The 27,574-nt window shown below is 46.3% G+C and overlaps 1 protein-coding gene across 2 annotated transcripts; it reads left to right on the plus strand.

The window, feature by feature from the left end:
* Positions 1-27,493, plus strand: LOC121665254 (sodium/hydrogen exchanger 2-like). 2 transcript variants are annotated; one of them, XM_042029254.1, is made up of 12 exons: positions 1-574; positions 1,964-2,427; positions 3,151-3,401; positions 6,580-6,797; positions 10,421-10,617; positions 13,927-14,016; positions 16,553-16,623; positions 17,694-17,858; positions 18,292-18,406; positions 19,656-19,790; positions 24,697-24,769; positions 25,631-27,493. In XM_042029254.1, the coding sequence occupies exons 1-12, from the start codon at positions 328-330 to the stop codon at positions 25,792-25,794; spliced, it is 2,190 nt and encodes a 729-aa protein (XP_041885188.1). In that variant the 5' UTR covers positions 1-327; the 3' UTR covers positions 25,795-27,493. The 2 variants fall into 2 exon arrangements, with proteins under 2 accessions (XP_041885188.1, XP_041885189.1); XM_042029255.1 differs by having other exon boundaries at positions 18,295-18,406.
* Positions 27,494-27,574: the final 81 nt, after the last annotated feature.

Raw genomic sequence — 27,574 nt, forward strand, 5'->3', positions numbered from 1 at the left:
GGCTTTATGAGGGACTGGGACCCAAAATACATCAAGAGTTGGGATTAAATGTGAGTTGTGCCATTGGTCTGAGGGCACATGATGCGTTTCCTCAAGGAAGCATCCACAGGAGGAGCCCCTATTTGGGCAGGTGGCACCAAAACCCACCAGTCTCCAGTGGGATCTCCAAACTGGAAACTGATGGACCGGGGAGGGAAACCAGCCTGAGGTGGAGCATTTGCTCCTCCCTTTGCAGCTGCCCCCACCAGTGCCGGTATCTCCAGCAGCGCTTCCAACCTTCCAACCGCTCACCCACCGCAGCGGGAGCAGCCAGCGGCTTCCAGGGACATGGAGAGCCAAGGACACAGAGCTGCATCTGTCCTGGCTGGCTCCTGGCTCTCCTGCATCCTCCAAGCCCCCAGGGTGGGAGCCCTGCAGGAGCCAGACATGATCCTGGAGAACATCAGCTGGGCTGCCGAGGAAGCCCAGGGCAACGACTCCTCGGAGCACGCGTTCTTCTCTCTGGATTACCAGCACGTCCAGGTGCCCTTTGAAATCACGCTCTGGATCATGCTGGCATCCTTGGCTAAGATAGGTAAGGCCTCCTGAGAGGATGAGGCGGGATGGGAATCTCTGTGGGGGTGGTGTGGGCAGGGGTGGCGTTTGCTTCACCTCCTCTCCAGTCTTGGAGCCTGAGGTTACACGCCAAACCCTCAGGATTCACACACTGTGTGCCAGACACGCTGCACAGGTGGAAAACAAGTAGCATTTTAGGCTGGAAATGGTGTTTTTCCATCTAGAAATTCACACCTGGGAATGCTGTTGCTGTTAGGAGGAAAAATACCAGGTTTCCAGGAGGAGGAATTTGATTTAACTGCAGGACACACCAAGGTGTGTGTTCAGCTTGATTTTCTTGCCAGCCACGCTCTGTGCATGTTGTCCACTGGCATCTTTATCTTAAAATGAAGATTCCTTATTCTTCTAAAAGTGCCCAGTGTCTGGCCAAGGAATAATTCCATCCATGTTCAGTTACACAGCCTCAAATAAAATCTCTTTGCACAAATTGTCTGTGCAATGACATCTAAGAAAAGTTTAAACGATGCAAAATACCTGATCTTTTCTTTGTTTCCCTGCAAAACTGGGCACAGGAAAGTGAAAATATTTTTCTCCAGGAATTGTCTTCAATTCTGTTAAATTACTGCTATAAAAGTTATCTTACAGCATTTTTTTTTTAATTTCTTTTTCTCAGGATAGAGAAGTCTCTAAGATTGAGTTAGATGAGAATTTTTCAGATAGAAATGGTCTTTTTGTCTCATTTGTGTTACATAATGAGACTCCAATTCTAGTCATACGCATGAAGACATAATAATGCTCAGAGATTTTTAAAAAATTATTTCTATTCAAATTAGCTTTGTTTCAATGACTTGTTCTTTTAATAACTCACTTTGTACTTGTGGTGGTTGTTCTAATGTTGGGCATTGCACAAGACTGGCTTGATTGGGCATTTTTTAGCTTTTTAGCTTTAAATGCTAATGATTAAATAATATTAAAAGTGGACCTATGTGTAATTACTGGGAAGGCTTTTTGTGATTTTTTTTTTAGTGTATAGAATCTGTATTGTGTTTAAAATTAGCAGTTGCTATTTCTGTTAGTGCTGAAGATGGGCTGCTGACAAGTTTACATAATTAATAATCCCAAACACTGTTTTATTTATGCAGATTATTACTTTTTGTTTATTACCTCAATATGTCTCTCTAACCTTATGCAATGATGAAATCAGGTCTGAACTGACATTAATTTGAGAAATTTTGGTATTTTCCGTAATTTTTAGATTTTCTATCCTATTCCTGAGCGACTTCACCCTCACTGTGTGAATTTATTTGTGCTACTCTGAGGTGTAACCTGCTGTCAGTGGGAGTGTGGGCACCTTCTGAGGGTTTGGGCTGGCGAGATAACACCAGTTTTATCTGTCCATGCCCTCCAGGGTTCCATCTCTACAACAAGCTGCCTTCTGTCGTTCCTGAAAGCTGTTTGTTGATATTTGTGGGACTCATCATGGGGGGAATCATCTATGGATTAAATGATAGATCACCACCAGTGATGGACAGCGACATCTTTTTCCTCTACCTCCTGCCCCCCATCGTGCTGGACGCCGGCTACTTCATGCCCAGCCGCCCCTTTTTCGAGAACATCGGCACCATCCTGCTCTACGCGGTGGTGGGCACCATCTGGAACGTGTTTGGGATCGGCTTTTCCCTGTATGGGATCTGCCAGGTGAAAGCCTTCCAGCTGCAGGACGTGTCCCTGCTGCACAACCTCCTGTTCGGCAGCCTCATCGCCGCCGTGGACCCCGTGGCCGTGCTGGCCGTCTTTGAGGAGATTCATGTCAACGAGAAGCTGCACATCCTGGTTTTTGGGGAATCGCTCCTCAATGACGCTGTGACCGTGGTAAGGACCAGCCTGAATTGGGGTATTTAACCTGCAGAGGATGCTGCTGAGGAGGTTCAGAGAATGGTGGGATGGGAGATCTCAGCCTGCAGGTAAGGAGGCTCAGGAAAGACTTGATTTCCCTCTACATCTCCTTGATATGAGGTTGTAGCTGGGGGAGGTTGGTCTTTTCTCCCAGGGAGCGAGTAACACGATGAGAGGAAATGGCCTCAAGTTTCACCAGGAGAGGTTTAGATTGCAGACGGGGGGAAATTTTCTTCATGGAAAGGGCGGTCAAGCACTGGAGTCACCACACCTAGAAGTGATTAAAAACCATGTGGATGTGGCACCTGGGGACATGGTTTAGTGGTGAACATGGCAGTGCTGGATTAATGGTTGGACTTGATGATTTTGGAGGGCTTTTCCAACCTCAGTGATTCTGTGATTTGTTGAGGGAAAAGGCATCAACAACCCCTTTTGGCAGAGGATTCTTTGTGCAATTCTCTGGCCTGAGGTCCTGGGCAGCACTCATGTGAACTTAGAAGTTTTCAGGTTTCTCTTTGACTCCATGTCTGGGGACAGAAGTGTCCATGGGGACCACCGCAGTGCCCTGGTGGGAGCCAGACCTCCAGGGCAGGAGGTGACGCTGCACTGGCAGAAATCCCAGCAGTGGATTTAGTGTCATGACCACATCTGGTGGACATCCTGTTAATAGCTGTTTCCCTCTTTCCTTTCCACCCCAAGGTGCTCTACAAGCTCTTCCGCTCTTTCTGTGAGATGCCAACCATCAAAAGTGTGGATGTTTTTGCCGGAGTTGGAAAATTCTTTGTGGTTGGGCTGGGAGGAGTTTTAGTGGGGCTGAGTTTTGGGTTCACCGCCGCCTTCACCACGCGCTTCACCAAGGACATCCGCGTCATCGAGCCCCTCTTCGTGTTCCTGTACAGCTACCTGTCCTACCTCACTGCAGAGATGTTCCACCTCTCTGGGATCGTGGCGTAAGTGTGGCCCAGCAGCTCCTCTCTCCAGGAGAACTTCCTGCCTATATTCACTGAAAAACACCCAAAATGTTCCTAAGTTTGGAAGTCTGTGTATGACGAGAAGCAGGGCTCTCTCCAAGTGTAACTCTGTTTCCTAAATTGCACACTGATGGCTGCTGATGGATTTATGTGGGTTTTTGAGGAATGTTTGTTTGAGCTCCATGGTTTTTGTTTGGAAAGGCTGAATGTTCCAACAGTAGGATGTCTGGTAGGTTTGGCAGAGCCAGAAGAAGTTTCTTGGCTTATTTTGTTATTTTCCGTGTGGCCTAGTCAAAACCAACATGAGAAGAGTTACAAGGAGGATTTAGTCAGCTCCTTGGAATGGTTTGGTCTTGGTTTGCAGCAGGTCTGTTCTCACATCCCCTTCCCCATCTGCGTGTCCTGCCTGGCAGCCCTTGGTGTGACAGAGCAGAGAGTGATGGGATGGGAACTGAAGCCTGAAAGATTCCTGCTTTTTGGGAGCAGAGGATTCGAATGGAAACCTCTGCTTAGGAGATTCTGACTTGGCTCCAGAAGCTCGGACACAGCTCATGGGCTCAGGTGCCACACAATGTCTCTGTCTCTGGTACCACTGGAAATCTGCTGGTGAATTTCAGCCAAAGCTGCCAGAGATCATTCAGTTCATTTATTTTTCTTTTAACTGGGTAGGTCTTTCAATAAAACGAATAGTTTTGGGCCAGATCCTTCAGTTTTAAGAGACTGATTAAGCTCTGTGCTTACCTTGTTGGGAATCTCACTGGCAGAGCAGATGCTGCGACAAAAACAGCCAGAATGACCCCAATGTTCACCAAAATCCCACCTTGGAAAGCAGAGAGAGAGGAAAACCAGAGCAATCCAGCCCTTCTGGATTCTGTGGGCTGGTGTTTGTTGAGTGTGGTTCTCCTACCCAAACTGAGTCAGCTGGTGCTGAGGATCACAACCACTTAACTTTCCCCAAGGACTCCAGAGTGCACCTACCCTGCATCCGTGGCTGCAGTGTAAACAACTGTGCAGTTGATGAGAAGAAAAATAAAAAGAAAATAAAAAAATGAAGTGGGCTCCCAGCTTGGCACAGGAGTATCTGGGAGATCTATTTTAAAACTAATGATGTTGCTTTGGATATAAACCATTCCTGCATCTTGCAGATTTTGTTTCCTCGGCTGGTTAATAGGAGCAATATTTGAGTGTTACTGAAAACAATTCCAGCTCTGGGAATAGGTAGGAAAAGCCTATTTATAGGAGTGCAAGGCAGAACAGTGAAATAAATATGCTGCATAATCATCGTGGAGCAGAAAACATTCAATCCTAATGGTGTCTCCTTCTATCAATCACAATCTGCTGTACCCATTATGGAACCCATTTGCTGTTCTTTTGAATAATGCATTTTTTTCTAAAGCAAAACAATGGCAAAGGCAGCTGATTCCTGCACTGTGCCCTCCTAATTGCCAAATTATAAATGCTTCTCTTATAGATCTGGAGTTCAAACAATTCATTCTGCTGTGGCCAGGGAATACTGTATTATAAGGAGCAGCTTTTGGCAGTTTTTTTTCTTTGAAAAATAATTTGATTGCCAAAAAAATCAATTCTGCATAGTCCAGAAAAATATTAAAAATCTGCATACAGCTCAGTCTGTGAAACTGTTCTGCAAATGGGTTTTAGTTTGATTTTTTCCTTTCTTTTTCTCTTTTTTTTTTTTTTCCTGCTCCTTGCCTTGGTGGCAATGTCCGTCTTTAGCCAGGACAAGACACGTTTATTCCCTTTCCGTGACCCTGCTGTGATCCCATGTCCATTCTGCAATAAGCATTCCCAAACCACAGCTCTGGAAGTTACTTGCCCATAAATACTTGATTTCTTAGTTTTTAACTGGAGCTGTATTCCTCAGTATTTATTGAGGCAGACACAGAAATCAAAGAATTTATTTATTTTTTTTGGCTTGTGGTTCAATCCCTGTTGCTCTTTCTGGCAAAGCAGGTCAGACCTAAAAAGGATAAATCAAACCAGACCACTTTTAAAATATTTTTATGTATTGGTAGATTTTCTTAGGAGATGAAATAAGTGAACTCAAACATTTGGTGAAAAAAGGATTTGAATCTTGGTCTCCTGCTGCTGGATAACAAAGGATCCCATTCCTCAGCAAAAGCATGGCAGCTTTCCCAATTCTGACCTTTCCTATCCTCTGCTTTTGCCACAAATCCTCTCCCTAAAGCCCAGTTTTAAATTCGGACAGACCCAAATGTTTGTGTCTTCAAAATAATATGAAGAGTTTGTGAAATTCTGGGGTTAAATGGGGTATTTTCAGTGTAAAGCAGTAATTGCCTGGCAGTTCTCTGAGCAGCTCTTGGTTGATAGTTCTGGGTGAGCCACCACCTCTCTCAACACCTTTGTTTGGGCCACTTACCTGTCCTGGTCACAGCAGGTGTGACCAGATCTCAACCAGAGCCAGGGACAAGCCGAGGATCTGCTTCTCTGTTGGCTTTTCTGTGATCCAACATCGTGATGTTCCCCGTGGAAGCCATTTTCAATGCAATAAAAATACGGATGGCCTTACCGAGCAGCAATGGAAGTCAGATCTTGGAAATCTAAAGCCCTTTGTCTATTGCTGCTGCAATATTTAGAACAAAATGTTTTGGTCCAGATTAAAATATAAAAAATGGAGCTTCAGCGCTTGGAGCACTCAATTGTTTTGACCTTCTAGGATTGCTGGCCTGAAAATGTATTGATTTGAAAAGGTGATGAATTAGGCTAACTCCATGTTCCCTGCAACTTGAAAAACCAATTATCCATGAAACATTGCCAGGCAATTGCAAGGTCGGAGTTTGGTGAAGTAAAGAACTGGAAACTCTGTGTTGGGATGGGAGGAGTTGGGTGTTAGTTGGAGGTGTTGCTTTGTGCTCTGATAAAATGCAACAGGTGATGAATTGTTTATCTGTTAAAAACCAGATTTGGACAGTTTGGGCAACCTATAAAGTATTTTATTGCCCTGGTGGTCCTGATACTCTTGGCCTGATGGAGGAAGCAAATCACCCCTCAGTGAAATGTCTGCAAACATCCAAGACTTGATGAAACCCACTTTTTTCAAAACTGATGTGTTGATTTTCTGTTTTAAAGCAGAAAAACATATTGTTTCTTTTCCATTGTTTGTTTTTCACTTCCTCAGCATCATTTCCTGTGCCATGGGCATGAAGCGTTACGTGGAGGCCAACATCTCCCTCAAATCCCACACCACAGTTAAGTACTTCATGAAGATGTGGAGCAGCGTGAGCGACACCCTCATCTTCATCTTCCTTGGAGTTTCCACCATCGGAGAAAACCACGAGTGGAACTGGCCCTACATTTGCTTCACAGTCATTTTCTGTCTCATTTGGAGAGCACTTGGTAGGGGAAATTGTAGATACTGATTTTTCATGTATATTGTTTATGGGAGTGAGGAATGGGATTCCATTCGATGAGAGGATGCTCTGCCCCTCCATCATCCTTTCCTGCTTGCTCTGCATGTGTGATTATTCCAGAGGGGAATGCTAGGACTGATCTGGGACATCTCAGCTAGTGCTTCCCTACTCCTCCTCTTACTCAATTCCAGGTCTTGCATCTTGCTGCAGTTCCCTGCTCTGGGGACTCACTGGTGGTAGCTAGAAGCTCTCATGAGATCTATTTTATCAATGCCTCTGTCTTTTTGACCTCTTTTCCATTGCCATGATCTCTTCCATTGCCATGACCTCCTCTTCCATTTCAGTGTCTCTTAGTCCCTTGATATTCTCCCAACAGGAGGGAATTTGTAGGCACATACCTTGGGATCAGAGATCCGTGAAAAAGCACGGGGCCTCTGACCCATATTCTGAATTGTGGCAGTTTAAGGGATTTAATTCATAACAAGCTCGTGTACTGCAGCATCCTTCACTGGGAAACTGGAGGAACATTCCAATAGCTGTCCTGAGTAGATGAGGTTTGGCACCTCAACTGTGAGGATACTTCTGCTCCTACTCAAGAATTTCAGGTCGGGGCTGAAAGTGACAGAATTGGGGAATTGTTGAAGTTGGCAGGAGTCTGTGGAGATCATCTGGTCCAACCCTCTGCCTGAGCAGGGTCAGGCAGGCAGGACTGTGTCCGGATGGCTTTTGATTATCTCCATGGATGGGGACTCTACAGCATCCCTGGAAAACCTGTCAGGGTGTTTGACCAACCTCACAGCAAAAAAGTGACCAAAAATTGGTGATAATGAGGAGCAAGGCATGAAAACACTCTCTTGATAACTGATCTCTGCAGTTTCTTTAGCCACAATTACGATGAAAACCCAAGTCCTGGTCCCAGAATTCCCTGGGATCCCATTTTCATGCATTGTAAATGACCAGAAAAAATAGATGTGCTGTTTTTCCGTTCTCCTCAGTTGCCTCTTGTGCTGATTCCATGTTGGGAGAAGCTGGACCTCCATTCCTCCCTCAGTGTTTGGCACCTAATGAGTGCCGAGTGCCTCAGTTATGGGTATTATTATATATTAACAATATTTTTGAGTATAACAGCACAAATTTTTGGCATGAATTTGAAAGCTAAAAGACGTAGAACAGGATTTATGTTTACAAACCAGTGAGTCAAGCAGTGAACTCGAATTTGACAGACACATCAAGAAATTGTTTAAATAGGTTAGGCCATGATTAGCAAGGCAGAGCAGAACGGGGTTTATTAGCTGTTAGGACATGCCAAAGTTTGTTTTAATAACTGTGCACCATACTTGGAAATGTGCTCATTAGTCAGTTTTTTTGTACATTCAAGTGTTTTATTACCATTAAGTGGTTTCTCTTAAATTATTTGCCCAGATAAAAGGAGTTCTGAGTGAATTTGGCTTTTCTTAGTTCAAAAATTCTTCATTGCAAGATATAAGAACATAACAATGCTACAAAAGCACCCCAAAAATCCTCCCTAAGCACAGCCCTTCTGAGAGCAGCTCAAATTATGCAGCACATTATTAGGGAAGGGCTCGGGCTGCAGCTAGCAGAGAAAACCCTTTTCCACTCAAAATCCCCCTGGAATTAAATAAGAGCACACAAACCAGGGCTGGAAGTTGCTTGAGTGGTCCTGAACAGGGTGTTCCTGTCCTGCAGCACCTTCCTGGGAAGCTGTCAGGGAGCTGGGATGGGGAGAACTGGGAAGGGGCTGCACCAAGCCGGGCTGGGAAGCTCCTGCCTTGGAGATGGTGGTTGAAATTAGACTTTGGCCTGCTCAGAGCCATCCAGCAGCACGGGATTAATTGATAATTAATTAATAATTGGATAGTAGGGAATATTTCTTCAGGGAAAGGGTTGCCAAGCATTGGAACGGGCTGCCCAGGGCGGTGGTGGAGATGCCAGCACTGGAAATGTTCAAAAAACGTGTGGGTGTGGCACTTGGGGACATGGGTTAGTGGTGGCCTTGGCAGTGCTGGAGGAATGGTTGGACTTGATTATCTTGGAGGGCTTTTCCAATCGTAACAATTCTGGGATTCTAGGATTCTGGAGGTGCTTGAGGCACTGATCCAGAAATGGGAGGTACCCCTGCATTTCCTTGCAGGAATTGGGGATTTTTGGGTGGGCAGTGGTGTGTAAACTGTACCCCAGTCCTTCATAGAACACTCCCAGTGCTTTAAATATTTGAGAAATGGTTCTGCTGAAATCTGGGGAATTCTTTTTGTATGAGGAAGATCATCTAAAAGGAAAACAGAGCCTTGCATGGAAGCACTGGGGCTCTGCTGACATCCAAGCCCTGGGGAGATTTCCTCCTGCTCTTTCCCAAGGTATCTCCAGGAGAAAATACATTCTGCTCAGAGTGATTAATTGCATGTCGTCTCTCGGAGCAAACTGGCCTTGAATTAGTTTAGGGAATGCTAATAATAATTTATGAGGAAGGATTAAATTAAGACAAAGGCCGGGATATCAGCTCAAGTAAATTTTGTTCCTTTAAATCATTGGCACTGCCTGAGCTGTAGAGTAGGGGTGGATGTGATTCGAGGCAGGCTTTGTTTATTTATTTTTTAAGTTACAAAGAGCCTTGACACCCAAGTGCTTCCCGTCTGCTGGTCTGGGCACCGGTTCTGCAGAGCTCCAGAGATGGGGAAGGTGTCACAAGGTTCAGTTTATTGAGTTCCTTATTCCCAAACATCCCCAGCTTTTTGTTTTCTTCAAACTCCTCCAATGTACAGTCAAAATTCAGATATTTTTAGCTGGAGGTGTGTGGGAAGATATTTGATATGTACATATTAAATGCACTGTTTTTATGTCTTTTACAAACACCCTCTAGAAAAGCAACAATGCTGTGGCTCCAAATAATTCCTACCAAAAGTCAGTGGCAGGCACGGCCATCAATTCTCACAATGGCCATTAATCTTTGGGAAATAAGATGTTTATCACATCCATTGGTATTAAAATCACGGCCCACTGATTTAAGGCCTGACTTTTTGCACCTTTCTGCATCTGTTTGTGCACTTGCAAATGGCTGTAAATCACAGCAATTGGTGTGTCACCTCACGTGGCCTTCAATGTGTACAGTATAAATCTGAGGGAAAGAAATAACATTAACACAGGTGGAATATGGCTACTTATCCAAGCTACTGCTTGGAAACTTTGGGAAATAGGAGGGTAATTTGTGGCTAAGTTGTTGCTGATGATTTGCCTCAAAAGCATTTGTAATCTGAGCAATTCAGTTGTTTGTTATCACCAATTAGAATGAATCAATTAATCAATATTTTGGGACTGTGGCCAGTCAATATTCGTAATCCCCCAAATCAGAAATATGCTGAGGATTAAGTTTTGTCTGGACAAAGCAAATTTCAACCTGTTGGATCAGACTGGAAAAAAAAATTCTCCAGTGGCATATTGGGAATGTACCCCCTTGTGCCATGGCCAGTTCCTCATGGTTGATGTTTACCAATTCCATGATGTTTCACTGAGAAACGCAAGATTATGAGTTTTCTCTAACTGTTCTTGTTCTATTTGATTGATGTGCCTCAATCTTCTTTCCTGCTTTTTCAGGGGTTCTGGTGCTGACTTTCTTTGTGAACAGATTTCACGTGAACACCATCACCAGTAAGGACCAGTTCATCATTGCCTACGGGGGGCTCCGAGGGGCCATTTGCTTCTCTTTGGTTTTCCTGCTGCCTGACTTCCACAGGAAAAAGCTCTTCATTGCAGCAACAACTGTTGTCATCCTCTTCACCGTGTTCATACAGGTAAAACCAGTGCTGGGCACAGATTCGGGATTAGGTCCCCTCCAGGAGTCTGATGGAGAAGGTTCCTCTCCCTCACGCTGGGGCTGTAAGTTCTGGTGCTCCAGCACTGAGTTTTAAGGAATTCTGGTGCTCCACGGCTCGGGAGGAGCGGCAGCTCTCGGCATTGCTGTGACATCTAGTGGTAAAACCATTCCTGCAGCTTCCTGTGGGATGAGGGTCTTGGATGTCTCCTTGCCCTTCTCTGACCAGCTGCGAGTCTCGAAGGGCTTCTCTAAAATACAGCTTTTAGTTCATCTGGCAAACACAGCCACATTTGAAGGAGAATGTGGTGGGTAAATTGGGTTTGTCTGGTGCTGAAGTAAGCAAGGCTGATGTCCACCTGGTGTTTATCCCAAAAAGTGAAGAGTGGGTCTCCACAGGACTGAAGTGAGTGGAATGTGGAGGTTTGGGAAAGATCTCACGTAGAAAAACTCCCTGGGAGCTCCTGGTGAAGGACATGAGGTCCGTGTGGAGCTGCTGACCAGGAGCCACCCCCCTCCTGCCCTCGGATGGAGGGAGCTGAGATGTTTCTGGGCCTTTGGGAGATGGTGGCAAGTGGTGGCAGCTGCCAAGTGGCACTGAGGCTGAGCATCACCCCCAGAGAAAATTCCTTCTGCTTTTCCTGACTGAACCCCTCAGGCTGGTGTCGAGCACTTGGACAATGTGGAGGGTTGGGGTTGATTTTGTTTCCCCACATCCACCTAAATGCTCATCGTGAGCTGGAAAAGTGGTGGAGGAGGAATCAGAGTGTGTTGTGCCGATGGGATCGGAGCTGGGAGCCGCAGGGCAGTGGGACTGGGCACAGCCTCAGCCTGAAAGGAGAGAGCAGGGGCCAGGGTGGGGGGGTATGTGCTTAGGTGGAGCTTGACAAGTTTTAAGATGCAAATGTGGGTGAGAAATTGAAAAGCCCCGGTCCACAGGCACGTCCGCTCATGCAGAGCAGCTCTTGAGCCTCACACAAAGGTTGTTCTAAGGCGGCAGCTCCAGGCTCCGGGAAACCCTTCCCTGGGCCGGGAAAAGGGCTTTTGTGTACCCTCAAAGCTCAGCTGGTGATGTCATCCCCGTGCAAAAGGGTGAGAGTTAAACAGGATCCCCGTGTCGCCGGGGAGAGCCCCTGACCTTCAGCCATTCACGGGAACGTCGTGTCTGCAAAGAGGGGCTGTGCTGGGGCTCCAGGGACCTGCAGTGCCGGGGCCACCACGAGAACAGCAGGAGGAAAAAACCAGGAAGCTTGCTTAAAACCTGAGGCAGAAAGATATTGCTGGAGCTCAGCACAGAAAAGATGGGTAAATGTAACAGAAGCAGGGATTAAGGTGAACCTTCAAAAACCTGGGTTTGCAAATCAAGTTTGTGGTGCTGCTGCCAGACACATGGATGGATGCATTATTGGGGAGGGAATATTTTTACCATCCCAGCCTCTTTCATGGTCACTGTGTGTGGAAAGGGCAAGAAAAATATTTGCTGTGAAACAACTTCTTTGCATAGTGAACATTTCTGTTGTTGTTTTGTGCAAAATGTTTTCTTTACATTCACAGTGATCTCTATAATGACTGGATGGGGAGTGTCTGTGTTAAAATAGGACTGAAACCAAGGCAGAGATCCTTTGGGACCTTTTAGGGTGGTTTTGGCCAGCAAAGCATCTTGTCAGAGCTCAAACCCACTTCATCCTATGATTCCCTTGGAAATCCTGCTCCTGCTGGCTGGAAACCCTTGTGCTACAGAGGAATGGCCAACCCGTGAGCAGTTGGGCTTGGCTGCCCATGGCTCTATCAGTGCATTCCACAAGCCAGGAAACTCCTCTCCTTTGGCCTTCCTAACCCAGTTGCATAAGGCTCTTCCCGCAACAAGCCTGGGTAATCATTTTGAGGAGGTTCACTGAGCAATTCTCAAGTCCTCAGTGCTTCCAGGCAGGCTGGATATGTGCCATGTAGACCAGGAAGTCCTCCGGGGAGCTCTCTGGGCTTGTCTGGAATGTCACAAACCCACTCATTGTTCTGCCTCTTGGTGTGGTTTTATGATCAAATACTGTTGGAAGTTCGCTCTCCCAACTTACTGGCCCCTGACCTCTGCCATGAAATTCTGAGCAAATATAATAATTGTGAAGGGGGGAGGTTGTTTGATGCCTGCACTGTCCCATTGGATTGCTGGAGGTGGAAAACGTGTGAGCTGTGATGGAGCTGTTAGACACTCCCTGGGATGAGTTATCCCTGGTGGGTGGAGGAGCGTCACGGGGGACCTGCAGGTGTGCTGTGAAATGATGTGTGGCCTGAATGACACATGGGATTCCCATAACAGTCCCAAACGCTGCTTTAAAATGGAAACAACTGTGCCTGATTATCCAGGAAGGCAAGAGGCCAAATTGCACAGTGTCTACTTAATTTTTGTAATATCTGTTATTTCAGAATTTGTGAGTTCTGTGTTATTGACTCTGAATAGCGACACATTTTTTATTGCTATTAGCTATTAAAATGACACATTAATTGTTTCTCCAATTAAAAATGTGTTCAACTGTCCTCCGTGCCAGCATTTGTGACATTCAGAACTCATAAACATCAACTACTCCATCATTTTTGCTGTAAACATGTCCTGGAAAAGTCATTTCATACGGAAGCCAGACTAAGAAACACACCACAGCAGCATTTTAGTTCTCTCACGAGGCTTAAAGGATATTAAAACTTTTCCCTTGACCCTTGCCACCAGGTGGATGCTTTGATTAGGAAACTTAGCCACTGGCTGGCCATCAAAGATCGCTGGAGTAATGGTGTGTGACACACAGTGCTCAAGGAGTGAGCAGACAATTGCTGGCGGAGGCTCCATGCTGAGAAATCTCAAGGATTATCCTCACTTCAGGCATTTGAACTTGGATTGTTTCAAGCCCCTTTCCGTCTGGGAGGCCACAAGCAACAGCAAACCACAGGCTTGACCTTGGAATTATTGGTTGGCTTTTTGTGGTCTTGGAGAGGCCGGAGGAGGCGAGCGGAGGTTTCCCCTCGGTGCCTCCCCCCATCCTGAAGCCTCTTCGGGAGCTCCCGTTGGCAAGTTCCTATGAGGCACAAACAAAGTGTTTGGGGTACATCTGGGAGAACAGTTTTTAGTCCTGTTGAAGCTTCGGAGGTTTTATCCTGCCAGGAAAGCAGGGCAGGTGAGAGAGGCTGCTTGAACCCCAGAACAAGGTTGCTGTGGCTCAGCCCCATGCCCGTGGCTTTTGTTCCAGTGTAGGAAAACCAGATGTGAGGAAAGGCTGATTTTAGTGTCGTGGTTACTTTGCAGGGAATGACCATCCGTCCCCTTGTTGACCTGTTGGCTGTCAAGAGGAAAAGGGAGAGTGCTCCCACCGTGGGAGAGCAGATCCACATTCGGGTAAGTGGAGCGTCCATCAATACATGGCCAGAGCTTTCTGATACCTTCTGGAATGTGTGTGTCTCCAGGGACCCTGCAGATCTGCAGTTTTACCCAAATCCTCTGCAAGTCAGCCCCTTTCCATGTGGGAAGTCCCTATTCAGCTTCCTAACCATGGGTTATTTTAGCATTGGAAGAGCAGCCACCAACTCAATCAGGCTGAGGTAGCATCAGGTAGTGCACAAACATGAGAGAAGATGATTTCTTGCCCAAAACTTTAAGCTCTGGCCTAACTCCTGTGGATACAAAAATGCTGCTAGCAAGGATTTTCTTGCTATTTTCTAAGTCTGTGAGAGACTTTTCTTTCTCACAGAAGAGGTAGCAGAGTTCTGTAAATAATGAAACACCTGCAACCTTGAAAAGTCTTGTTTATGGTACAGTAGAAAAATATTTTGACAATGGATGTTTTAGGATTTTAGCCAATCACCCCAAGGGGTGGCTGATCCTTGTCCAATTAGAGTATGAAGAAAAAAGTCTATAAAAGAGTTTGTAAAATAATTAAAGAAATCAATCTTGCTGCACGATTCCTGCCTGCTGGATCTTCTCTCCTCCTCCTCCCTATGGCTGCAGGACACAGTGATATACCCTAGGGCATTTTAATAAACTCCAATTTCTCTGGTCTCTGGAATGAGAGAAAGAAAGAAAATGAGGCTTGGTTCTTTCAGGATTAGGAACCTCCATGTGTTCTCCAGTCCCGTCACCACCATTGGTTCAGATATTTTTGCAAAAAAATGAGGAAAGGGAGGATAAAGGTTGGTGCTGTATTGGAGGGAACCTCTGAAGTGCTCCATCCCTGGAATTATTCAAGGCCATGTTGGATGGAGTTTGGAGCAACCTGGGATAGTGGAAGGTGTCCCTGCCCATGGCAGGGGGTGGAATGGGATGAGCTTCCAACCCAAACCATTCCATGATTCTACATCCATAACCCAAAGGTGGGATTTCATTCCCTTCATTCTCACCATCCAACCATTGGTATTTGTAGTCATAGAGGACTTCAGGGAGAGGCTCAGCTCCATGAGATCAGCTACTCTCCCACTCAGCTGAGCCTTTGCATTTGTGTCTGTGTCCAATGGAAAATTAACATATTTCTGAACCTAATTGTTGAATCCCAGCCACATTTCTGTGGGTATGGCTCCTTCAGGAATATTCTTGTCATTGTCTTCTTTAGCAATAAAGCCATTGGGGCTGAGGACATTTGTAAAACCTGTTTGGCACCCTCACAATGGGGTTGGACTGCAGGGCTTTGTCTGAGGTTAACACAACAGCTCAGGAGGCTGAAGAGCCTTTTCCCCGTCGTGAACAGAGAAGATTTTGTTCTTTTGTTAGGGTGTGAATGGTAAATCGTCTCAGAAATGTGTTTATTAGGAGGTGTGAGCTGAAAATGGCCATGCACCAATTAAGTTGAGAAGGTAACAATGCAGATAGTTGGAAATCAAAGATGTAGAAGCCAAAACCAGCTTTCTTCCTCGAACTTATTTTGCCATCTGGATAGTTGGGGTATTCTGGCTCACAGGGGTGATGATCAAAGTGTGTGAGTGTAATTTCATGAAATCAGAGTAATTTGGGTTGGAAGGGACCTCAAATCTCATCTCATTCCACCTCCTGCCATGGGCAAGGACACCTTCCCCTCTCCCAAGTTGCTCCAAGCCCTGTCCAAGCTGGCCCTGGACACTTCCAGGGATGGGACGCTTCAGTGCTTCCCTCCAATGTCGTGTTTGTGAAACACACAGCTGCCAACAGCCATGTGAGGGCACTAAACCCACACCAGGCTGCAGGGCTGAGCCAGTTGCTCTGAAACTTTTCTGTCTCTGACCCCCCCAAAAAGATAGTTTTACAAAAATTTAGAGCTGTAGGAAGTTCCAGGGTCATCAGTACCTGAGTGTGGAGGGGGCAGAGCAGAGCCCTCTCCCAGTTTAGAGATGCCATTAGGAGGGAAAGCAGTTTGGGAAATTACAGAGATTTAACTTTTAGGTGGAAAGCCCAACTGGTCTGGGATTTTTAATATAATTTTAAACAATGATAATGTATTTATATAAAATATGATATGCTGATTTCATTTAGTAGGAATTGTTTGGGGGAAGGCAGTGTTTATTATTTGAGTCAAAACTTCATTTGTGAGTTACCTGTATTTGTATCCTAAAGATACTGATCTCCTGAGACAAATTTCCTCAAAAAGCCCAAAATGAGCCTTTTCTGCTTGTCAAGGCCCAGAAGGCAGGACATGGGAGCCATCAGCCACCCTTTACATATCACGGAGAGCAGATTCATGGCCCTCAGCATTTATTCTCTGCTTGCCCGCACCTGAGAGCAAACCACTCCTTGTACTCCAGCACCAATGGATGAGTGAATGGAGAATTATCCCAGTGTCTCTTCTTGTTTCCCAGCTCCATATCCCGAGCTGGAAGCATCCCCTGCTGTGTGTGTGGCTTTTGCTGTTTGCTGGCTGGGTTCATCACGTATGCAACCGGCGTAGAGTGAAATCCTCTCTCCTCTTTAGTTCTTGGATCATTTGCTGGCTGGCATTGAAGATATATCTGGACACTGGGGACAGTATTACTGGAAAGACAAGTAAGGATTTGCCAAAATACAACTGTGTACATGTGTAGGGAAAAAAGGAGGTTGGTTTCTATTCCCAAAGTTTCCGCTGTGGGCAGCTGGGCCTTGCTCATCCTTGTGGCACGAGGGAGGTGATGGAGGAGCAGCTTCTCCTTGTCCAAGCGGACACCAGGTTTTCAGGGCACTTCCATGCTTGCAGACCCTCCTTGTGCATCACCCTAAAAAGATCCTTTCTCCTCTCCTGTTGTGTTTGTTCTTGCCCAAAGAAATCTGCTGGAAGTGCCATGGCCATGACACACAGCCTGTCCCAGACTGTGCACAATTACCATTAAAGAGCTGAGTTTGCAGCACTGCTTGTTGTGGACTGAAATTACAGAGGATCTCTACAGACTTCTGTAGTAAAGTGTTCAATTTTCATCAAATTCTGGGAATGTGTACATTTTAAAATTTTAAAAAATGCAGCTAGATTTAAAAAAAAAAATCACAAATACCATAAAATATACTAAAAACAATCTACCAGGTTTAATTCCTTGCTGGTCTAGACATAGATGTAGGGGGGTAGAGATGTTTTTAGGAATGCCCATGCTTGGAAGTACCACTAGAGGGTATGGGAGTCACTGCTGTTGAGGAGCATCCTGGCTCCTTGTGAGCAGATCTTAGAGAGATTGATGATCTCAGAGGTCTTTTCCAACCTAAATTATTCAACAATTTGAGCAGAAAGGAAGAGGAAATGGCTCAAGAGGGAATCTGGGAGTGTTTAAATCTGTGGCTGCTGCTTGTGCCTGTAGCACTTCTAGAAGAGTTCGTGATATATCTGGCACTTCCAGGGAGTTTTTATTGTATTTAGTGAAGTTTTAATATTTTGACTCATGTACTGTAGTGCAGAAATAATTAGGGACTGACCTCTTGGACCATCGATTCCTGAGGAGGAGTTAATGGGATATAATGGGATATAATGGAATTTAATGGAATTTAATGGAATACGGGGCAGTGGTGGGCTATGACCCTGCTGCTCTGCTCAGGTCTGTTGGTGCTGGGGAGTCGGGGGGAAGCTAAACCCATCTCGTTTTGTTCTCCAACAGATTGGAGTATTTCAACAGCAAATACCTGCAGAAGATCCTGCTCAGGGAGTACGACCAGCCCAAGTCCAGCATCGTGCTGCTCTACGAGAAGCTGGAGCGCAAACACGCCATCGAGCTGGCCCAGGCCGGGCAGCTGGGCCACGGCCCAGCCCACCCCTCCTTTCTGTGAGCAAACACCAGTTAAAAGTCAGCAGCTGGGGGCTAAAAGTGATGGGATGGATGAGCATCACTCGGCACTGATGGTGGTACATGGAGGGTCACTTGTTTCCCTGTGAGTTACAGGGAAATGGTGCTCTGAGGAAGAGGCTCCTGCCCAGTTTTGGATGGGTTTGCACTGTTAAATGTTCTGAATGGCCACTTCAGACCTCACAGATGGTTCTGCTCTGCTGCAGCTCCCCGTGGCTCTTTTATCCACCAGGGAGCACATGGACAGCCCAGCTCTGTTGCAAATGCCAAATTCCCGCTTTGCCATGAGCTCCATCTGCAAGGATGAGCTGTTGGCCCTGTTGGCTGTGGTGGGATCCCAAAGGGGCACTGAGATTTGGGGATGCACTTCTTGTTCATCTTCCAAAATAAGGTGTTCTGCTTTCCTTTGCAGCAGCAGCGACAGGACTGTCATAACAGACCAAAAATTGGATGACACTCCAAATCCCAATGTCCTGGACAACATACAGGAAATATTGGCGAGGAACCTGTACCGGATCAGGAGGATGGTATAACTTTTCCCTCAATCCATATTTTAAGTGTCCAATAACACAAATTTCCTCGGTTATCCGAACAGCCCGAGCAGATGTTATGAATATTTCCATAATTACCCAGGATGTCTCTTTGTGAGCAGAGAATAGTTGGCTGTGTGGAGCCAGATCCAGTTTCCAAGTCAGTGGCACATTTCTGTTTGCTGCCTGACAGCTTTTGAAAGGTTCACCCAGTCAGCCTATAATTTCATGGAATATTTTCGGCATCGGTACCCGGCAGCGAAAAGGAGAAAGGAGGAGCACGTGGAACTTCAGGCGTTGGGTTAGCAGATCCAGCAGCAGCTCCTGGGGCAGAGCAGGGATGGGGTTATCCTCATGGTACATTTTTTCCCTATGGAAGAGATCTGTGAGTGAGAATTAATCTGCAGAGGTTTTAAATCCACCCAGCAGTTTTGCCATGGAACAGGTACAAGTGGTTAAAGGGCGTAAACCCCACTTGCTGTTTACAGAATCATGGATCATGTCTGGGGTTTCACACAGCGCCTGGGGCTGTACAGTGGAATTGCTGTTCATAGGGAGATTTAGCCTTAAAATCCACCTAAGCCTTTGCTTTAAGGATTGCACACAAAATATGGAGTCTGTAGGAGTGGGGCTGGTGTGGGCAGCTCAGCACAGAGGGATCAGCCTCCCCCTCCTGTCCCTTTGCTGAGCTGAGGGAAGCAATGGGATAAGGCTGGGAAGAAACCTACGGACATGGTGAAGGGATGAAGGCACAGCTCCTGTTTGCACTTATTCCTGTGTTAATCCAGCCTAACCCCTTGTAGTGACAGAGTTATCCCAGCTCCCACTGGTGTTAGTGGGAGACTTCAACTTGGGAGCTTTCAGCCTGGGTGGTGGCTTTTGAAGGAGGATTTATGGCTCCCACTGTTTGCATGATTTATATGGGAAGGTGGGGTTGATATAAAACATTAGAGGGGCTGAAGCTGTGAAGGCACCTCGAGCAGAGTCATTGCACTCATTCTGTCATCTGCACTATCAGCTGTAACTCAGTCTTGTCATTCAGTGATTTCTTGGCTGACTTCATGTAAAAAACCACAGTTTGGAGTCCCATCTCCCTTCTGTGCCTCTTTCCAGCCCCATCTCTCCTAAATCAGTGTGTCCCCATAACTGGGCGGGGTGGCTGCAGTGGGGGAAGGATCCTGGAGGCTCTCCTGAAGGGAGGGCAGGGATGGTCCCGTGTCCAGCAGCCTGTGTGGTGTCCCTGCAGGGCCCGGCGTACAACAGGCACACCCTGCCTGGGGACAGCGAGCCCACGGAGCAGGCCAAGGAGATCCTGATCCTGCGGCACAAGAGCCTGCTGGTGGAAGTGAGCGGGAGCGACACCTGCAGCTCCAGGAAGGAGGTAAGAGGGAGCACAGGTGAGCAGGACCATGCACAGGCTACTTTCCCTACAGCCTGGTTATTGCTGGTGGTGTTTCCTTTGAAAGACAAATCTTGTTACTTTAAGTTAAAACAAAAAAGGGGTCTCAATCCCAAATCGTGTTCCAGCGAATAGGAAATACCAAGGGAAAAACTCCCCAACCCAGCTCCTGGCAAACCAAGCAGCCATCCTGAGCACCCCTTTCAGAGCTTTGTGAACACAGATTTCCACCCTGGGAAAAGTGCTGGGAAAGCTCTTTACTGAGCAAATGTTACTGATTGGGCTGCCCTCTGTAGATCCTGAGGTCTGGTTTCCCATGTTTTCTTTTCTGGGAGATTTCATCAAAGACAGGATTTTTGTCTCCCTCATTGTCAGTGATCCAGAGGGACTGTAAATATTTGAAACTGCTCAGTGTTTTTTTCCCCCCAACTCTTTTGAAAGGACAGAAGCATTTTTGTGATCTTTCTTATTCATTCTGGAGGTGAGGTTTTTTTGTGTTTTTAAACACATCTACAGTTCTGGGCAGGCTTGAAAGAAGTAAAATAGAGGGAAGTTTTGCTTACCAGATTCCTGGGAGAACGAAATTTTTTTCCAATTTACTACATGGCATAGGTCCGTGTTGGTTCATATTCTGAATCAGAGGAGAAACAGGGTTAATACAGCGTCTGTGCCTGGTGAAGACTTCTGCTCTTTTGAAATTGGTGAGAGAAGCTGGGCCAACATTTACCTGTGGGGAAAAAAAAAATATTCTCAGGAATGATGCACGAGGAGCAGGCTTGGTCTTTTCAGTTCCTCCCATCCTCCATAACTCTTTAGAGGAAAAGCATTTAACCCTTGTCATATTTTGCTCCCAAATGCTCAGGTCAGCAGCAGTGCAGAATCACAGAATATCCTGAGTTAGAAGGGATCCATGAGGATCATTAAGCCAGCTCCTGGCCCTGCACAGGACAACCCCAAGAATCCCACAATGCCTGAAAGCGTTGTCCGAACACTCTTTGAGCTCTGGCAGGGTTGGTGCTTGCAGTAAGTTCTGAGCCATCCCTAAATTTCACTCACTTCTCCCAGTTTTAGGTTTTGATGGCTTGAGCTGGAGCACTGTCCCAAGCTCCGAGCTGTGATCTCTAATTTGGGCAGCTGAGCTCCATCACTGAGGAGAACAAAATGACCTTTCAGAAAGAAATAAATCACCTGTCCCTATTTAGACAGTCATTTTCCATGACAGCACAAGAACTCTGGAGTGCTGTGGACTTTTTTCCACTCCAATTTCCTTGGGGAAGTGCCAATCATGGAGGAGCCCACCGAGAACGGCAGCACCACACCAAGTGCTGCTGCTGCTCAGCCCTTCCTTCCCAGAAAAGTGTTCTGGCTCTTGCAAACAACTTAAAAGATTTAATTTGATCATTTACATGCTGATTGGTACTTACAATTCAGAATAGATAGGCAAGAACATGGCATGTTCCTGTAGAACATTTGGTATAATTAAACTTCAAAAGAGCAACATCAAACTCCGGCTGATTTTGAGCACGACGTTCCCTACTTTAAGGATATTTGACTGTTAACCCTTGTGCTCCTGCATTCCCCTTCTCTGCTGCATTTGGTAGGAAATTCAGGAGCTTTGGGAAAGCTGTTTCTCCTGTTCCTTTGAGTGCTTGCAGCTGGGTTTTGGGGGAACAGAACATTTACAGGGGAATTGCAAAAGCAGTAGGATTCACTCTGTCGTACTGACTTGTGGATGGTGAAAGATGCCCTCTGAGGGTGGGAAATGCCCTGGGGATTGTGGAAAATGCCAATTAGATGCTGAACGCTGACTGTTGGGTCACTGGAGTCACTTGCTGGTGCTGCTCACACCCCTTCACTGCAGCCACCTTGGCTTTGTGCCAGGCAAAGGGAAGCAGATGGAAATCCCAGAATGGTTTGGGTTGGAAGGGACCTTAAAGACCATCCACTTCCAGCCCCTTGCCATAACAGGGACACCTTCCACTAGATCAGGTTGTCCTGTCCAACCTGGGAGATGATCCCAGTGACACTGGTAAGGGTGGCTCTAACCTGAGAACCATCCCTCAGTGCCCCAAAGGAGAAGCCAGACCTGTTTTGTGTCACCAGCAGCTTTTCTGCTAATTTTTAAGAATAGCTGCCTCATTTACTGTGAATAGAAATAAAATGATGCCCCAAAGTGAAGGGATAATGCTCTAACAGAGCCCTGAAATATTAACACCGTATTAATTTTATATATATAATATTATATAATATTAAGGAGGGTGGGTGAATGCTGTTACTTTGTGCTGTAGGAGGACAGATTGCAGAATTTGTCAGCAGAAAGAAGGAACACTGTGCTAAAAAGTAGATTTTAGCCTATTCTAAGCAGCTCAATACTTACAAGTTTTTGGGGAAAAAGCAGCTACTCATGTTTCTTTGATGCCAAGTTGAAAAGAAAATAGTGTTTTCCTGATTAAAAAAAGATATTAATGGAAAGTGTCTATAGTTGGTGTTAGGGTTTTTCCTGATTGCCAGCTATTCCATCCTTTGTAGTCCCAAAGGAAAGGCTTGGCCTTCCAGGTTTTCAGTCAGCAAGAAAAACTTGGATGCTGTCGCTCCCCACGTTTTTCTATTCTACATCTCACCACGAGATGGAGGCATTACAACTGTGTTTGCAAATCCAACTGGAAATCCAGGGACGGGAAACAAACTTCCAGCAAAGGGCCCCTGAAACCCATCTGGTGCTGGTGAAACTCCTGCAATTCCATTGCCAGTCTTGGAAAAAGCTTTGGTGATACCTGCAGCGTTAGGAGCTGAGGGAATAATTAAAAAATCCCTTTGGTTCAGTAGAAATCCCATTTTTTCTTCTTGGTGAGTGTCTGTTTATCTTTTTTAGTGATGCTGGTGAGAGCTTTGCTGTTAAATATGAAGCTGTTGTTGCTCAGCTAAACTCATATTTTATTAGGGGCTGGTTGGTCTTTTGCCCCCAGACAAAATCAGGGATGTGTGGGAGAACATCCTTGTGTGGGTTGGTGGCTTCACCAGGCTGGGGAGGAGCCAAGTTCCTCTTGGCTGCTGGATGATCCATCTCCTTCCACAGGAGAAAGCAGTGCCCTCACCAGGATGGACACAGGTCTGTGGCCAACACCAGGCTTCAGCCAGGGGGATTGGGTTTGGAGCTGGATGATCTTTGAAGTCCCTTCCACCCCAGACCATTCTGTGACTCTGAATCACCTCTCCTGGGTGGCTTTAGGTGCCTTAGGGGTCTCCTGCACTTTAGGTGCTTTTCCAGCACTGAGAGGGGGCTCTTGGGCTGTGTTAGGAGCCTCCACCAAGGAGAGTTTGGAGAGCAAACGGGGAAAAAGCAGGGAGAAGCGGCAAGAAAAGAACAATCCTCCTCCCTCCGGAGCAGGTTAAATGATTTACACCAGGCAGAAGGACCTTGGCAGGAGAACGAGGTGACTTCAGCTCTGAACCACAGCCCAGAGGATTAACTCCAAGACTATCTATTTCCAGCAGAAAGTTTGCCTTCCTCTGCCTAAGGACAAAATTCCTGCTGAAGGCTGCTGCTTCCTGGAGCTGTGCATCATTGCTGGCTCCGAGCACCGGCTGCATTTGGGGCTTGTCTTATTTTAGGCAGGGATCCAGCCTAGCCTGCACTGGCAGGGTGGATTCTGAGACCCAGGACAGCTTTTATTTACCACGGAGGACCCAGAAAATCCTTGCACCTGTAGCCAGGCAACTTGGTCCTCTTTTCTCCTGCCAAAACACGAGTGCACTCCCCCAGAAGGAGCTTATTTGGAGCTGCCTGTGAGCCATGTGCGTAAATGACACAGTGCCTTTGGTAATTATGCCGGAGCCCTTTCATGGAGCATGCTCTGAGAATCGTTAAATGCCCCTGGGAATGGCTTTCCAGGGAGCCGGGCGCTGCTGCCGGAGCCGGGAAGGCATTGTTATTAAAATGGTCAATAAAAGTGAGAACAAGGGATGGAGGGCAGCGGTCCTCGTTAGGGGAGGGAGGAGAACGAACCAAAACAAAACAGAAAACCAGGCTGGGAGGTGTCCAGAGTTATTTTGGCAGTCTGGGTTTCTGGACCGAGGTGCCAAATCACAGCTGCGTGAGAGACTTATTCCCAGTTTGCAGAGGCACCGAACAATCCAGGCAGCATTGTGCTACCTGATTTTTATTTTTTTCATTCCTATTTTTTTGTCCTGGAGGGTGGAGATTAGCACTGGAGTGAAAGGACAGGGAGCTCGTTAGTGCCAGCTCCTTACCTGCCTCCTTGGCCTGCAGCCAGCGAGGGGAACAGCCAAGGTGAGAAACATCCATGTCCTGGGGACAGCTTTGCCTTTCGAACTCCCTGCCCCATTCTCCCAGCTCCAGGGCTGCTCCTTCCCATCCTCTCTGCTGAACCATTCCTGGGGAGCTCAGACCTCTTCCAGAATTCAAAACATAATTGCTGTATTGTGCAATTTTAATTCTTTAAGCCTCTGACAGTGGCTCAGTTTTACTTCTAAATTTCTGACGGTCCATAAAGAACTTCCAGTGTTGTTCAGAGGAGCTGTGGATGCCCCATCCCTGAAAGGGTTTTAGGCCAGTTTGGATGGAGCAACTTGGTCCTGTGAGAGGTGTCCCACCCACAGCAGAGGGATTGGAGTGAGATGATCTTTAAGGTCCCTTCCAATCCGGGCCATTCCATGATTCTATGTCGTAGCAAATCAGCATCTGCAAATACTTCCTGCCATCTCTTCAGTCTATTTTTAGCAATCCTTCTTTTTTTGTTGTTTGTTTTTACATGGCAAAAGTTAAACAAATGGGAGTGGAATCCTGAGGGATTGCAGAGGGTTGGCTTATGAGGCAGGTGTGTGGTTAACAGATTTCACAAAGCACTGAAGTCCTTCTCTCCCTCAGTCCCAGAAGGAGGACTCATACTCGGCGCAGGGCGAGGCCACCCCGCAGCCCAAGCTCTGCCGCTCCTTCACTGGTAAGTTGGGGAGCTGGGGGTGATTCCCTGCCCTCCCCTGCTCACCCTCATCCCTTTGGGATGGCCCAGAAGGTGACAGGAAGGATGTGGGATGGAAGTGGGCCTCCTTAAATGAGCCTCATGAGTGAGCAAGGAGAGCCGAGGGCCTTCTCAGCCCGACCCGAGATTGGTGTGAATGGTTTGGGTGGGAAGGGCCCTTTCAAAGCCATCTCATCCAACCCCTCTGCTACAAACAGGGACATCTCCAACTAGGTCAGGTTGCCTCATCCAGCCTGGGATGTAGCTGTTTTAATCCACAGTTTACCAGGAATATTTCATTTATGTTCTTCCTGAAGAAAAGCACGAGTGTAAGCAGAGAGAAGTGATAAAAACCACTGCTTCTGGGTAAGTTTTTTCCATCCCAAGGAACACATGAGCACCGTGGCCCCTGAGATACAGCAGTGACAGAGAAGGAGATTGTAACCCTTCTGTTATGGTTGCATGGTCACCCCCCCAAAAAGTCCCTTAATGTGACAACATGACATTCCAGGTGCTCCAGCAGGACACTGCGTTTTCCAGAGCTGGTTTAAGGTAGCCACTGATGGGAATTTTTGTTCTGCAAAGTTGCAGGTGAGAACTGACAAAAGAATGATGATATTGATCCAAATTCTTTACGTATTTCAAAGTATAAAACTGGGCTTAAATTGCCTTTGGGCTTTTTCTTCCATGGAAACACTGACCTTTGTCTCCTGTTTTAAAACTGGGAAGTGATCCTTGGAGCGGAACAGCTCATCCCCAATGAGCACATGGACACCTTGGTGTTTCTTCATTCCTGCTGACCCACAAAGAGGGATGTTTCTCATGGTTTTTCTCTTCCCACAGTGGGGAACACAGAGAAGGCTCGGGAAGGGAAGGAGAGCCGATCCAAGTCCGTGTGTGCCATCCCACCACCCCAGCCCACCGGCGTGACCGTGGGGAGGAAAGACGTGAGGAAAGAGCTGACTCTGGAGATGTACAAACACAAGGGATGCTCTGGCTCCCCATGAGGGGTCTGGCTCCTTCATGGAGGGCTGCTCAATGTGTAGATAATGTAAATAAGATGCATGTTGGAAAGGACAGCATGAACAGGGTGGAATATTCAGAGTGGTTTGCATGGAAAATTGCTCTTATTGCCCAGGGCTGGGTTTTTAGTGGGAACTGAGGGAAAAGATGTCCAGCTGAGCACCAGCAATGCCAGGGAATGGCTGAGGGAGCATTTCTAAAGAATTTCTAGGAAAAATTAGCCTGTTCAGTCTGGGAGAATTGCTGAAACTGCCTACAACTGCAAGGAAGGATGTTTTAATAAGGTGAGATACGGGATCTTCTCGTTAGTTTTCAGGGACAGGCTAAACAGCAGGGAGCATTTGGATTATAGGTTGGGAAGAACTTGATAATCTCAAATGAGGTTTTATTAGGGGATGGAGGAAAGAGCAGAAACAGCAACAGATCTTTTCTGTTCCTGGGGAACGGATGGATCCTGGTTATGAACTTTAATCTCATGAAGCCCAAAATTAAATGGCGTGGTTAAATAAGGGGTTGTGTCTTACCTGAGGGATTGTCCCACACCCAGCCGCAGTTCTGCTAATGAAAAATTATTGCAGCTGAGCTCAAAGGGAGAAATATGTTCTTACTGATTTTTAAAAATTTATGGAAGGAATGGTTCACCTCAAAGTTAAAATGAAGAAGCTCCAAATCCAGTGGTGATACCAGGAGATGAGGGTGACAGCCCTTAAATAGATGGGAAAGTTTTCTGATGTGATTGGTTGGTTGCATCAATGCTGTAAAGATATTTTGGGGTGATCTGTGCTGCCATAGCTGGGAGCTGTGGGATCAAAGGGGTTTGAAAGTGCCAAGAGGGTGACCCAAACCCTGGCTGCTTCTCCCAGGAAAGGTGTGAGCCCTTTGCACAGCAGATGCAGGTAAACTCCAGGGATAGGACCTGAGGAAGACACATAATCCCAGCTTTGGGTAATTTTCTTTGAAACTCCTGGTACGTTCAAGCCTTTGAATTCTTGTCCTTACTGAACCTGACAGGACAAGTTTTAGTTTTGCATTGACATTTTTCTTTCTCTCCTTCCTCTGATCCAAGAGTGTTTAATCTGAGCAAGTGGCTCTTTTTGAAATGGCATTGAAAGAAGCTGTAGGAATTCACAGGCTCCCCTCCATGATATTTTTGGGCTCACAGAACCAGTCTCCTGTGTGCAGAAATACTCCCTTAGGAGGCTCTTACATGGTACATTGGGGCTTCCATTTTAAATTAAAGGCACAAATTTGTGTGTATTTGCTTTGCAATGATCCGAGGTCTCATTTTCTTCTGAACAAACACCTTTACAGTGTCCTGGCATAGGCTGAGGTGGTTCATGTTGACTTGAAGGTCACTCTGTCACTGGAAATTCACCTCATTGCAAAGGAAAATTGGAGCTTTTAGCAATAGATGTGTGTTTTATGTGTTTATATACATATATGTACATATGTATTGATTTTAATATAGGCTCGTTGTCTTCTTCAGTTAATTGATTACAATTTTGGTTTGTTTCCTAGTTGAATCCATCATGCATGGGAGCCATGTGGATTTGGCTGTACTTGGTTTAGAACACAGCCCATCTTTGAGTATCCTGTAATACATGAAATAATCTATGACATTTATGAATATGTTGAAGTGTTCTACGTTTCTATTTCAATTAAACGGGGATCATCTCTGAGTTATTCCCTCCTTGCATCTCCAGTATGTTCCTGGTGACATCATCAGGAGCTGGGGACACTCAGGGGTGTCTCTGGGTGTCATTC

This window comes from Corvus kubaryi, unplaced genomic scaffold (assembly GCF_017639235.1).
Source record: "Corvus kubaryi isolate FWS band 111438036 unplaced genomic scaffold, C.kubaryi_AGA036_p1.0 37322, whole genome shotgun sequence".
Lineage (NCBI taxonomy): Eukaryota > Metazoa > Chordata > Aves > Passeriformes > Corvidae > Corvus > Corvus kubaryi.

What these genes read in the sequence shown, in the direction of transcription:
- LOC121665254 (XM_042029254.1), top strand. Translation starts at nt 328, where the DNA reads ATGGAGAGCCAAGGACACAGAGCTGCATCTGTCCTGGCTGGCTCCTGG. An exon ending in GGCATCCTTGGCTAAGATAG is followed by an intron (nt 575 to 1,963) that starts GTAAGGCCTCCT and finishes CATGCCCTCCAG; the next exon opens with GGTTCCATCTCTACAACAAG. An exon ending in CCTGCAGCTCCAGGAAGGAG is followed by an intron (nt 19,791 to 24,696) that starts GTAAGAGGGAGC and finishes TCTCTCCCTCAG; the next exon opens with TCCCAGAAGGAGGACTCATA.